This window comes from Hesperophylax consimilis, chromosome 19 (genome assembly GCF_061612785.1).
Source record: "Hesperophylax consimilis isolate HC1 chromosome 19, BYU_Hcon_1.0, whole genome shotgun sequence".
Lineage (NCBI taxonomy): Eukaryota > Metazoa > Arthropoda > Insecta > Trichoptera > Limnephilidae > Hesperophylax > Hesperophylax consimilis.
In genome coordinates, this window is record NC_142854.1 from 22,816,677 (window position 1) to 22,831,947 (window position 15,271).

The 15,271-nt window shown below is 35.2% G+C and overlaps 1 protein-coding gene across 1 annotated transcript in view; it reads left to right on the forward strand.

Annotated features, from left to right (window-relative positions):
• Positions 1 to 15,271, forward strand: part of LOC149415015 (uncharacterized) — a 101,841-nt gene that overhangs the window by 9,792 nt on the left and 76,778 nt on the right. Inside the window, exons 2-3 of the mRNA XM_089643054.1 lie at positions 9,654 to 9,726; positions 11,279 to 11,411. Coding sequence (XP_089499180.1) covers positions 9,666 to 9,726; positions 11,279 to 11,411 — 194 coding nt within the window. The 5' untranslated portion in view covers positions 9,654 to 9,665. The remainder of the gene's footprint in view (positions 1 to 9,653; positions 9,727 to 11,278; positions 11,412 to 15,271) is intronic.

A 15,271-nucleotide genomic window follows, 5' to 3' on the forward strand; every position in this document is an offset into this window, starting at 1 on the left:
TGATCGCAAGCCTCTGTAATCATAATTAAAACCAGTACCACAAAGCCGAACACTTCACTAGGGTACCGCTACTCGAAAGGGACTTAACTGGTACCCTAATGCTAAAGGCCAGACCGTTGACCCACTTGGCTGACCTTGATACCTGAACACTGTCGCGGTCTCAACGGTGCTTAAATTCGTTTATTTAAGCTTTAACACTATTTCCAACGAAATTCCAAGCTGAATGACTGCATCACAGTTTTCAATTTTAACGTTTACTGTATTTCAATTGGCAAAAATGCTTTAAAATAAATTTCACGTTTGTGGTTTGACACTTAAGGCTCCGTAGGAAGTGTTCAAAAAGAAGAAGAAGATGGTTTAAAAGGGAGATAACAGGTTAAGTAACAGTAATACTTTGCGATATTTTTTATATCGATGGAATTTCATATAATTACAGATTCTTCTCTACAAATGCATAGATAATTATTATCTTCGCTATCTACGTTTATTATATGGGCAGAGCACAGGCGTAGGAATGTTGTTATTGTTCTACCGGTATTTTGATGGAAGATGCTCAGGGATACTAGCGTCATTGATTCGTTCGGGAAACATGACAAACGCGCGCCTTCGTCACATGAGAACCTGGTTGGTTTCTACCAAAGATATTAGAAGAACGAGATATGCTATGTTGGCCGCCGGACCGTAGGCGGAGTACTACCTAATTAGGGTACTTTGAATACTATCGGGACGTGTACGCACAGAAATCTGTTCTATGTATTAGTGCGGATACCTTAGCGTAAGCGAAGGTGTGCAGTAGTATTGGTGAACAAAACCGGCGACACTGGGCAAAACAATTCCACACAGTATGAACTGCTCATAGCACATCTCGTTCTTCTAATATCTTTGGTTTCTACGACTCGTTCTTGAGTTCATTGATCGATTTACAACATTGGTTTCGTCAAAACTCACGTTCACTCATTCCTCTCCTCAAAAAGACCCTCCACACAGCATCCCAAAAGATGACATAATGTGTGTGTGTTTGTGTGTACGTGTGTGTTGTTAATGCACATAAAAAAATACCACCGTTCCATTGGGCAATCGGGTATGGGTTACGTCGCCCTGGGAACCATTCATTGAATGACCAACACCTCTACCATAGGTCACCCCAAGTGGATTGCTACGTTTGATGGCTAAGCAGGGGTGCCCGCGCTGATGGAATTAGGTTTGTCTTATAAATATACATATATTTTTTATTTGAATACCGCACAATAGGGAATTCTCTTCACACCAAAAAATCACTTATTATTAATTATCCACACGTAGAAACACTTCAGACACAAGAATACATAGTTTTTATAATTTTCAAAAATCATTTATTAAAGTTATAATGACTTTAAAAACAGGCGCGAACGAAATATTTCAATGCAGCTAAAAACGCCCGGTGATTGATCAAGCGTTCAAGGGCGAACGATGACGTCACTGTTGACCGGCCCGAGTAGATCCTGCAAACCGATGGCGGCGGCGGCGGCAAAGGTGTGACGTAGCACTTGTGACGTAGCGGTCAAAATGGCGCATGACCGTTTTCAGAGCCGAAATAGCACGTAATTTTTAAAACAACTACAAAAAATTGAAAATGCATTTAAAAAAAAAGAAAAAAAAGAGGCACATAATAAAATAATTATCTTTATTGAAATAAATTATTTACAAAATGCACGAGAATTCCCTATTGTCCAAGCTGCTTCCAAACATCTGAAGCCAGTGAGACTATGGCATCCCCAATCGAGGTATGTTGTTAGATGAAGATAGTGTGGAGGGGGAGGAGATGGGCAAGATGAAGGTAGAGGAGTACCTGGCTATTCAAATCTGGTCACCAAACACGGCTAATCCCATTTCAACCAATTCTGAATGGTGGTATTACATTAGGGTGGTACTGTCTTCCATGTCTGCAAGTATACTATACACGGTGTCCGGAAACTCGTAGTACAAGCGGGAAACTGGAGAATCTACACCACATGGGGAACCCAAAAAAACATAAAGTTTTTTGATTTGAGCATTTTCAAAAAAAAAAAAAAAAAACCAAAAAAAAATATTTGTCGGCTATTTTAGGGTTAAAGTTTTTTCTGGTGTTTAGGGTTGAATAACAGATGTTTTAACCCTGCAGAGCAGAAATATTTTATGATTACACCGGGTTAAATGAAGGGTGATTTCAAAATAATGCTTCAAATCCGAGTTTCTTCATTTGTTTTACTTTCAAATAGTTTTAATTAGTTGGGTACTTTGATCTTAAGTAATAATTTATAAGAATTTGATTAAAAAAAAAAAAAAAAATCAACTTCAAACTCGATTTACTCGATAACGAAAGCTCAAATAAAAAAAAAATATACTACAAAATCGACTCCAAATGTGATGTAGATTCACCAGTTTCCCGCTTGTACTACGAGTTTCCGGACACCCTGTATATTGTTTTCTATTGATGAATTGTGAAATAACACAAATTCATCAGATAATGTTTAAAAGCCCGTGACCTCCAGATTGCTTGTCTAGAGCCTTACGCTTTGACCACGGAGGCAGTCAGTATATATGCCTAGGTATATGTAAAAAAAAGTTCAAAGAATGATGAAATGCCCATAGCTGTTGACCAAAACCACCTTTATGTGGTTTTGTATCAACCGGCGGACGGCGCACAGTGGGCTGAAAATCGCCTTTCATAGACATAGAGACTTGAATTTTCAAGGGTATTTTTTTTTTGGCTAGAAATGGATTCTGCTGATCATTACTATGCTATAAAATTTCGTATGAAGCAATTGCGTGTACAAATGAAGGAGTTATCATTAAAAACAATAAGTAAAAAAAACTAACTTTTGTGATTTCTTAAACTGTTTTGGCTTGCAGTGCATTAAAATGAATCATCAACATGAAAAAATTTTTTTTTCAACTTTGAGGATTTTTTTTAAAGCCTAAGTTGCGCCACAAAACGAAGTATGAAAAAAAAAGTATTATATCTGTGTGTAAGGCCAACTGGCCAACCTTATGATTCCAGAGATAGCCTCATTTTTAATGTCAGTGCTATACAATTTTTTCTTAAAAAAATGTTAACTCCTTCATTTGTACACGCAATTGCTTCATACGAAATTTTATAGCATAGTAATGATCAGCAGAATCCATTTCTAGCCAAAAAAATACCCTTGAAAATTCAAGTCTCTATGTCTATGAAAGGCGATTTTCAGCCCACTGTGCGCCGGACTTACCGCTAGTATTGACAAAGTTTTGATAATAATGTGGTCGGTGAGTGAACATTTATTTACAGTAGTGAACGCGTCCAGATTTATATCTCTAATAACACAGTTTCTAGGCCAATTTGCAATGCGCAGCAAATGCATATTAAATGCAACTGCATACTTGGCAACTACATTAAGTGTAAATAGCACCCACGCGTTTAAACCTGCACCTACATACCAATCAGATGCAAGAGATATAGACCAGTTTGGGTCAGTTTTAAATGCATTTTACCGTTCCTATCTATATCTTGACTGTCAACTGTGTACAAACGTTAGGTGCGCTTTTGGCATGTTTGAAACTGTGAACACTGTGAAACAAAAAATAGGAATTGAACCCAAGACCTCAGCAATGCCGGGGCTTTGTTCTACCACTGAGCTAAATCAAGCCTATCCCTTCAGTTATATTTAACTGAATCATATTTGGACTAATAACTATCAACATCATCTTCATTTTTCCACATTAACATATTTTTATCGGCAGCTATCTTTAGGTGTGATTGCAAGATTCTTACCGAAATAATGATATCTAGATAGTGTCTTGGATAGATAAATCCATTTTTATTTTAACGTGCGACATCTATTGACTAATTTTAAGAAAATGACGATGATTTTGGTAGATAAGAATTGTAGCTTTACAGCTTTGTAGATTTTCAGACAGGTATTATAGTAATTTATTTTTGGGATATTATGCCGTGTTGCGCTACCTCTTTCTTTAGCCAACATTTCCGATGTGTCACATCTACCCCAATGATGAACACTGTAATGATGTCCGAAACGTTAGCTAAGAATTCGTCAAAATTAAATTAATACAACGATACAATTTAATATGATGATATAAGCTAAGTGGTAGAGTAAATCCCCGGCAAGGCTGGGGCCCTGAGTTCAATTCCTAGATGGGACCAAATATTGTTTTCTAATTGTTCTGTTTCAAATTATTTAGATATTTCAACAAACATAGGGAAAGATCTGACTTGTAGGAATTATCTGTTAAGTCCCGACAATATCCTCAAACAGTTTCGGAAACTTAACGACATAAGTGACCGATAGCTGCAATTGCGCCAGTTCTGAATGTGCAATCTTGCATACAGTTCAAGAACGGAAACTTGGCATAGAAACTAGTCTAGGTTATGAGTTATTACCTGTTGATGTATGTAATGTAATACCAAACGGTTACAGACCACAGGTGCTAATTAAACATGTCCCTGTAAGGTGAATTATTGAGATCATGAGTCTGTTGATGGATGAGTCAGTGAAAACGGAATTTCTTTATGATAAAATAGCGGAATATTGAAGTATAAGCTTAGTACCGCTAAGCGAACAGTATATTAATAGTATTTGTTGAACAAATATTATTGCTTTTTGCAACCAATCAATTTTTTAAAAACTATTTACTTGCTCTCTACTTTTGCATTGGGTACCAATTTGAAATGATACATTTTTTACAGATGGGTATGTAATGATTTATGAACAATGATTGCAAAAATAATTAGTTACATTTACAGTAGTTTCTAATTAGATAACATAAAAAATTAACACGTAAAAAACGTAGTTAAAGTTTTTTTAAACTTCAATACAACCATTTTAAAACGTCTTTCAATTTTTTGATTTTTTGATTGAACCTTGCTACGCAGGAAGTCGACAGTCGACATCTCTAACAACCCCGCCAAATGCCGATCGGGTAGGTCCGACAATTATTTCGATAATTTGCTGTTGTGTGTATGCGTAATTGCCACCAAAAGTTGATATAATATATTTTCATCTAATACAAATCTATTTGCCGAGTTTCAGCTCGGTCGGATACCAGAAAGTGGATAAATTTACATTTAATTAAATCATTTACACAATTTTCTTTTTTTATGTGAATAACGCACAAGAGTCCCAACTGCAACCAAATGCCTGGAGCCAGTGAGACTATGGAATCCCTTATAATTGGGGTATGTTAAACATAACTTTGCATCTTCTTTATTCATTATATTGAAAGAGTGGACAAAACTAAAACCCTTTATAAGAGAAAGCCAGAAATATTGAACAAAAAGCAAAATGTTTCATTAGAAGAAGAAGATTGATTTCAGAACCTAAGTACTAAATATAACAAAACGGTAAAAGTACAAAAGAGAAAAACCACAAAAAGGTCTATGCGTTACCCATATATCAGAGAATATACGTACTATCAATTCCTGTATCCAAGGAATGCTTGATTTAGAAGCACGCCGAAAAATATGCTTAAACAAAATTTTTTACTAATAAACTTATCTCTGGAATCATACTTAATCCACTTATATTGAAAAAAGTTAACTTGTGTAATGCATAAAAAGTGTTCTGTGTAAGTGGAAGATACCATGCATTTTTTCATACCCCGAAAGCGAGGACTTCTGCATATCAGAACGCGCCAATCAACAGAGCGACTCAACCAGAAAAAAACACTGTCTTCATGACCTTTTATACTTACATTTGCCTCAAATTTGTAATCTTCTTCGTATGTATTGTTGCATGACCGTTTTATAGAGAACATGAATAAATAAATAAAACTTATGAAGGTATACCACAGTCTACCACTGGATAAACGTTACCAACTTACTGTTACGATTTTGCTTCCCATCAAGCTGATCACAGAACAAAAACAGTTACCAACGGTTTCCTCTCAGCGGGTTTCAATAAAGTCTCTATGTAACCGGAATGGAATACACAGATAATAATATATCAACAACTGACAACTTTACTAGTAACAACCGACAACAGCTTGGATAACAATGACCTTCGCATCTCAAAGACAATGATCTCTACTCGTAGGTGCTTTATTGGCTAACAGTAAAGCAGATGCTGACATTGAAAACAATGAATAACTTCTAATATTTAATCATTGAAGACGATATTAAAAATGTGAAACAGAAATATCAGAAAAAGATACGGTCACATCTAAGACTCGAACCCAGGACCCTTCTAAATATATCTATTTTTTATTTTAATGTGCGACTTCTGTTGCCTTATCAACTACAAGTCTAGGATGAATATTTAATTTGATTTTTGTAATAACTAATGAGTAAAATCTCAATTTGAAAAATGTGAAACAGAAAAAGATCAAAATGAAAAAATATTGATGTACTTGGTTCAATACGACCGAAACTTTTTCTATTTCTCATTTTTGTCATAGAGCCGTTCATATTGTCTTCAATAATTAAGAATGTTTAACGCGTTAACAACATACTTATTTAACACAATTATGTACGATGAGGGCATGTAATAACTGACCATCACGTCGTTTTGACGCAGGGAAATGCAAAGAGGACAGACCGCCAAAACAATTCGGTCTAGACACATACTCCACGCTCCATTCACATGCATACATCGTCTCAATGTTCTCACCCTTCTGTTATTCTGACTTACTCGACCTACCAGTCAAATTCGCCCCATATATTCTCTTTACGAGACCAAGAAACTTGATTTCACAGACAGTTGACCCCCGTACAGTTGATAACTCTGCCAGTTGATCCTTCGGACACTTGTGTTCCGAACCGCGAGCTGAACCAACGATTGCTGAACGAACCAACAGCAAACAACGCTTACCACAGTTTGAGGTTGATTCGTCCCTTTACCTTGATTCGTGGTTCTGCTTGCAAGTGTAAACGCACCATAAGTAGTCGGGGATAACAGGTATGTCTCAAAGTAAAAAGGAATCGCGCGACCAACGCGTTATTTTAGCAAATACCGTCGCTCTCCTATGAAGAAGTTAGTCTGTGTTGTCTTTCCAGTTTTTTACCGAATTGCTGATGTAACATGTTACGACGGTTATGGGAATCGAATGGAAGCCTTTTCTTTAGATTTACTGGCGGAAACGTACTCTCAGTATCATCATGGTGATAGATCACCATTTCGAATCTAACCGGTGCTTGAAGTGATAAGAGTTTTATTAATTTAGTGACCAGATTTAGAAAGCCAAGTACCTAATTCCCAACCTTGAAAACTATGAGGCTTGTACCGTGCTATTCAGAACATAACTAAACAATTAAAACAGCTGTGTATAATTTAAACTAGGGCGGTGCAGATGTACTTCTTGCAAAGTGCAATAAAGTATGGCATGTATGTGTCTTTGTTTTTTATATAAATCTACACATTTGTTCCAAGATTATCCCACTCCTTCGAGCGAAATTTTACACACTTGACGTTCAAAATAAGAAAAAAATGACTGCCTTCATGGGATTTAGAAAAACTCTGCTTAAAACCTGGGCATGGACTTCACCTAGTATTAAATAATTAGCTGTTCACGTCAATTTTTTTACCAAAAAAGACTACACCGTATTTTTTACACATTTTCAATAATATTTTTTTCAACCCTTTTCTATGTTATGAAATAAAAAATCCTTTAAGATTTTTAGATATTATTATAGATTGCGTATTTTTCTTTCAACTTATCATTAGAATTATCAAATTCAAATAACATAGTTTTCTTCGTTTTACAAAAATGAAAAATATTTTTGTCAATTTTGGGGTGGTTTTACGAGAGAACATTTTTCAAATTCAAATTCAAATTGTCGCTTTCTAAACATTTAACTTTACGGAAGTCATTCCTAAAGATCAGAGCATTACTGAACATTACACCGTTCCCAACTATATTAATGAATTTATATTGGTGCTTTCGAATAAATATTTCACTTACTTGCAAGATCCTCCAACAAACACTTAGCTCAAAAAGTTTTTTTATAAATTAGCTAAACGCATGATAGTGCTAACCCAAAAAAACGGTTTTCCGGGTTTCCTCAGGGCTCCCTGTGTGGAACTATCTTGATTTATTTTGAAATAAATACCTACGTGTAGAAAGTCGCGTGGTAACCACTCTAAGCGAATACTAATTAATTATAAGCAAACGGGTTGGAAACACGCGGAGGAAGGCCGATTACTCAGTGTCTTTCTCAAGTTCAAGGTCAAATAAAAGAGATTTTATCCACCAAGCGTGCCTTGACTTGTATATTTATGCTAAAAAGGGATTAGGAGGACTAACATACTCAGTTATATGTAATTATAGGTTGAAAATTTTGTCATTGTTATGGGAAAATATTACAAACCATTTTGCGGGAATGGTTGCAAGGGTTTGAACCCTTTACTGTTTCGTTCAGTTTTAATATGGGTCGTATCCATATATGGATTTGGGATGAAAAAAATTACGTGTTCTATTTTTGCAACGATTTTCGTGCAGTTTAAGATGGCGGACATCATGTGACATTTGTCGTATGTCATTGTTTCACGTCACTTTATTATGTGAAAATATCGTATGTTTCTTTCGTTTTAGAATATTTAAAATTTTTACAGGAAGATTTTAAAAATGTTTTTTTTACTGATTTTGAACGTGTATTGCTGTTTGGTATTAAGAATTTCGCTTCCGTATTTGATGATTTGTTGTCGGCAATGGCAAAGCCAAATAACAGATGCTTTTATGTGATCTATGGTCATGTTCAAGACGTTACCATTTTTTTACGATTTGGTCTTATCTGTATGAAGCCGTAATTATGAAAATAATGATCGTGCAAAGCAAAGATTTTTCATATGGGTCCCGATTTAGTTGTCGTGTGCCGATTCGTATGAAAAAAACACGGTGTAAAACGCCATCAGTATCGACTTTTTAAATTTGTCGGACATTTCGTAATAAAGGCGTGGTAATTTTGAACGCGGTAAATTATAGCTTTGAGCGGTCCAAAGCATCGGTTTTCTCTCCGGGCGTCGTGGGTTTAGTCATCTGCTAGCCAAATTCTCCATCATTGCACATTGCACAATGCACAAACACCAATTTCAGCTTATAATGACTGAAGTAGGAGACTTCAAATATTAACGGGTTATAAAAAACCTTGTTTATCTACATCACGTCGCATTTACGAGGTTTGGTTAATATCCATGCGTTAATTTTAAAGCATTTTAAAATGATTGGTATTATTAGAAGTTTAAAATGTGTTATATTTTTCAACAACTGATACAATCTACCTAATACCGACCATACCAAGTTATCAAACATACTAATTTCGTCAAACATAGGTACAAATTTTGGTTGTTAGTCAGTCTGTGAAAGATTGTAAACCTGGTTCAATGAAATCCGATTAATTTTTAATGTATGTGTCATTTTAAAAATTGAAATTGATGTGACAAGGATTTAGATAAGCGATAAAGTACCTATCTATAACAGAATATTTTAATATTAAACGTTGCTGCTGTAAATATTTTTTTTATCATTCTTCAGTAATTTTGTTTTGATATATTCTTTACAAAAACTTTCAGGTTCACAATCCTTCAATTATAATATCCCCTGATTTTTCAAAGATTAATAGAACATATATATTTTATGTATTAAGTCTTTTTCATCTGTCCACCTAGAAGCAAATCGAACGAATAAATGATTTTTTTTATTTCCAGAAATAATCCAAAATGAGGGAAGCCATTCAGAGGATAGCGCTTTTCCTTCTACTGGCAGTTGCGTCGACACAAGGTAATAATGACTGATTAATAATTCCATAAATTATAAAACAACACAACACGAGATGATGATACATGCACATGGATGACATAAAAGAAAGAAAAATATACTTTAGGAAGATAATATCAAGTCAAAACCTGAAAAATGTTATGGCAGAGTCCATGGATTTAAGTTATATATTTTATAGAAAATAAATGGTTAAAGACTTGCAGTAAAACACTGCTAAAATCAGTTAGCACGTGATAGAACCAAGTCAAAAAGTGAACTGCTTATTGGCGATTGTCGATATTTCCGCCTCCTGGGTTTCCTCAAGGCTCCATGTGTGGACCTAACTTGATTTTTTTTAAATCAATTTAAAATAGCCTAAGGTAAAAATAACAATGAATTTTCTATAGAGCAGTTTGTAATAGTTCACATCAAGTGCACTCTACAATAAATAACGTAAGATAATAATCACAAACACTGCCCGAATTGCCATCAAAAATTGGATAAACCTTAGGTTAAATAGCTAAATACATATTCGCTTCTCAAAAAATTCAATACAAGCTGAAGATGGTAATTGAACATAAAATAATCGGTTAGGTTTGTGGTTTATTTTTTCTTTATCTTCAATATTCTGTTTTATATACGTCTTGTCATCCACTCGAGCGATTGTTTATATAATACATTAACCATATTTTTAATTAATATCATTCATATAAGTATTAATATGGAAACATGAACTGCTTACTGCAGTTTAAAGCCAATGAATATACCTAGATTTTGCCGTTTATCTCATATTTTTAGATTCTATAAATTTGACTCTTTATGACAAGCGATCGTTCAAAACGTTATTGAAAATATAATATGCCAAAAATTGTTCGACTGGCTAAACGCTATACAATACATGAACACAAAACATGGTAACCGGATAAAACAGAACAGTGACAAAACATAACATGGTAAAGTAATCACCTATGTTGAAAGAGGTTAACTTATACGTTTCTAGCAAATATACTGGTGCTATGCATTTGTTATGCACTTATCAGAACGCGAAAATCAACAGAGTAACTCAACATTGACCATTGACTTTCAACTTTATTTAAAGACAGCTCAGCAACTATCTTTAGACGTATGTCACAAAATATTGTAACTGCCCCCGAACCGTTTTACGGGTATTTCTACTTTGTTCTATTTCTTAACATCCAATTTTTGTGGTCACCTCTTAGACTTTTTTTTTATTTTTCTACTACTTATTTTTTATTGCTCATCTTAGTTCTTTTTACCATTTTTATTTACTTAACCTTTATGTGTTCTAAATTTGTAACTTCTTTCTTATATTATATTGCAATATTATTGCTTGTACAACTGTTTTATTGTAACTACGAAAAAAATAGGTTTGTTGTAAGTATTACACGTTTCTTCAATATTTTGTGGCACCGTTTTGTTTTGCGATTCTCCTTGTTCTGCTTTATCACTGTATCCGATGAAAACAGCCGGATAACAAATGCTTTCACACAGCCATTATTGTATTGTGTCACCAAAAACTAACAATTTCAAAAACCTTTTCGTTTGGTTGTTGCAGCACGTATCGCCTTCGAGAAGCTGACAGACTATGATTTCCAGGGAAGCACCTATTACACCGTGAAGAACCTCAGTCTCTACGAGTGTCAGGGCTGGTGTCGCGAAGAGCCGGACTGCCAGGCAGCTGCCTTCAGGTAAACCAACAACAATAAACACTCAATTAGATAATAAGAAATCTAGTGTGACACCTAGTGTGCCAACAAATCTTTTGGTATCTTACCCCTGGCATTCCTGAAGTTAAGGACAGGGAGGAGATAAAATTCCAGGAAAAGAGGTCAAAGGACTCAAACGGCCTCTGCCGATCAGGCTCGCCACTGCCGAGGGCACCTCTGCTAAGTTTCCAAACGTAGCAAACTACTTAGGGTGACCTATGGTAGATATGTTGGAAACAGTGAAAGGTTCCCTGAGAGGCGGTATACCCACATGAGTATATTATGCTGTCAGTATAGCCCTGGTGAATAACCAATACCACCATTCGTAATCGAAACGTTTTTTTAAATGGATTTACCCGAGTAATAGCCAGGCCCTTCCTAATGATTCTCTTCCTTATTTCCTTCCGTTTCCTTCCCCAAATCCTACAGCCTCAATAATTGGGGATACCATACTCTCACTAACTCCGGACAGTTAATTCTTCGAACAGACATTTTTAGACACGGCACTTCCTTTGGAAAACATTCTCGAAGATTATCCGATTCAAATCAACACTGGTTGTAAAATAATAATCTGAAATTAATAAAGTAATTTAAAAAAAACACCTTAGTTAAGTACTTAAATCTCTATTAACGACACTCTCATTAAAAAGCATAAAGGAAGCCATAACGTTGCAGTAGATTCATGATTATCTTTCGTTGAATCTAGAATGTAACAGTAGGGAGTCGAAGTCGGACCGATGCTTGCTTAAATACAGTGCCGCACCTAGAACACGTTATGCCAGGCCACTTAATATTTAATACCAAGGTCGATTTGCGAGGCGGGTGTGGGTACCGCCGCCCCAGGAACAATTTATTGGATAACCAACACCACTGCCATAAGTCACCCCAAGTGGTTCGCTACGTTTGGTGACTTAGCAGGGGGTTGATCGGGTGAAGTGTGTCAATTGGTGTGAGATGCGCCTGTCCGTCTGCTGACGATCGGGAGAGGCCGGTTTGAGGAGACCCTTTGACATTTACAGCTGTTCTCTTCGACCCATCTTCGTCGGCAGCGGTAGGGATGGATGCATGCATCCGTCACTTCTTTCTTTTCATATACCTAACTAACTAACAACTAACCATCACGCCGTTTCCGCGCAGGGGTAGGCAGAGAGGACGGACCGCCAAACAACTCGATCTTGGCACACACTCCTTGCCTCATTCACATTCATACATACTCTTCTATTTTTCTGACTTTTGACATGGCCCGACTCAAGTATCCGATTCACTTAATCGTGCCATGTCTTCCTCGGGGGTCCCCGACTTCTGCTACCATCCACATTTGCATCTCATATATTCTCTTTACACTCCTTTCTTCGCTAATTAGCTCTACGTGCCCAAATAACTGTCCCTTTCCTAATCTTACTCATTAAGTGATTTCTTACAAAAACAAGCATTTAATACATTTATTGCACCTATAATGCACTCATAGACATAATACAAATAAATACACTTAATACCTACAGAATACGGTAAATACACAATACACTAAAATAAATCAGTATTTAGTAATAATACACGCAAAAAAATCTATGATACGTAGATCCGGCACTGGTCAGTCCAAACTGGTTTCTCGACTATTGACCGCAAATCTAGACAGTTATATTTGCATATTCAACATCTGAACAGTTGTATGAGTTAACTGATCGTTTAAAACGTTTATTACTTGTAAGAGAAGATCAACAAGTTTTTATGAGATGGCGTGTATTAATGGATGGCTGTTGCGCCTTTCAAAGTAGGTTCATCGGTCACTTGCGGTTGTTTTTGAATTAATTTAGGTAGCATTGCAACCGCGACCATTTGTTGACAAACAGCCCGAGTGCTTTAATATGTTTGGTGATTTAGCACGGAAGCCCTGTTTCACGGACTGTGGTTTGTGCAGGTCTTGGTAGCACAGCATACCAAAAGATGTTACACCTTTCTTCTTCTGAGGTAGACATTTTTTCTGTTAAACTTCAGTGTATAATGTAGTAAAACAGGATGAATATATATCATATAATATTACGATGTATGAATGTGAATGAGGCAAGAAGTGTGTGCCAAGATCGTTGTTTGGCGGTCCTTCCTATCTGCCTACCCCTACTGGGAAACTGTATGATAGTTAGTTAGTTAGTTACAATAGGATGCATGATTTAAGCAACAATTTTGGGGGACTATTGAAATATTTAAAGACACCATTTATAGAATTGGTTGCATATTTGTAGTTGGTAATCATAGACATATGATTAATATTCATATGTCTGTGTTGGTAATGTAGTTTTAGTGATTTGTCTTATATGTTGTATTGTTCTAGATTCTATTTTATTTTATGTTACTGTTACACGTTTTACTAAAATTGTTTCATATTTAGATTATTAGATTATCGTTATTCCATGCTTAAAAAACTTTGTGTATAATTTTTTAAATCTCAATAAGTATATTCTGTTTAAAGAAACACTTTCACGGGAATATATTCACACTTTAAAATAACATTTTTATTGGAATATATTTACACTTTAAAATAACATTTTTATGGGAATATATTTACACTTTAAAATAACATTATCTCTGGGAATATATTAACACTTTAAAATAACACTTTCTTGGGAATATATTCACACTTTAAAATAACACTTTCACGGAAATAAATTCACACTTTAAAATAACACTTTCATGGGAATATATTCACACTTTGATATAAAGAGAATGGCTAATATTTCTGTAACTTGGCCAATGTCAGTTTTTCGTTATATATTTTTTGCGCTTTCGGCTCGAAATTGGGTTTTCTTCCGAATTCTAGAAGATTCTAGTAAGTATTTGACACTATTTTCTTAAAATTAAAACTTTCTAAAAAGGAGCATATCTACATAGGCATCGTAACATAAAAAACTGACATCGGCTCTTTTGTAAGCATGCCACAGAATTATGTAACTATTTTTGAAAGAATTTCAAATTACATAAATCAGAGAATTAATTCTCTCATTATTTCGCACGCGATGTTTAAAATAATTCTAGTTAAATAGATTCATCTTAGTTTTTTGTTGGATTTTGGCACGCTTTTGACTAGCCGTAATTGGAATGTCTGAAGAGGTTGCGGCCTTGCCTCGGGCCAATACATAAAAAAATACTAATAACAATGCCTTAGAAGATGTGGTTAAAATAAATAAAAAAAACTAACAATATCTTAGCATTTTGCGTGTCCGGTTTTTTTTTTTTAAATTTGTGAATACCGCAAATAATCCCAACCGTCTGGAGTATATTGAGACTATAGCATCCTCGAATGAGTTAAGTTGTGTGGCTGAATGTAGTGGGGAAGGGATGGAGATTGGTAAGAGGAAGGTGGGGAAGTGACTGGCTATTCAAACCTGATATCTAATAACATTTTAAGCAACGTTTCGAAACTGAGAGAATCTTCCACTCTGGAATATAAGTCGCTATCCGCGTCTGTCTGTTTGTGCGCTTAGTTCTTCTCAACTACGAAATGGATTTTTATGGGGTTTTCACTATCAATTAGAGAATTTCTTCCGGAAGGTTTTTGTATATATAATACATGCATATTATATTTTTATATAAAGTAGAGAAAATTATAGCAACACCGGATACACGTCAGATGGTTCCAAATATATCGGAACACGTGTTCATTACGTCATTTGCCTTGATTTAAGATGAAATTTATTTATTTAATTCAATTGGTACAATTTTCAAATTATTTATTTTTATCAATGCGAAAATATTATGATTTTTATGAACACGTGTTCCGACGTGGTTATAATATATTTGAATTTTACTAAAAATTTTACTAAAAATTTTAATACAAATTATATTAA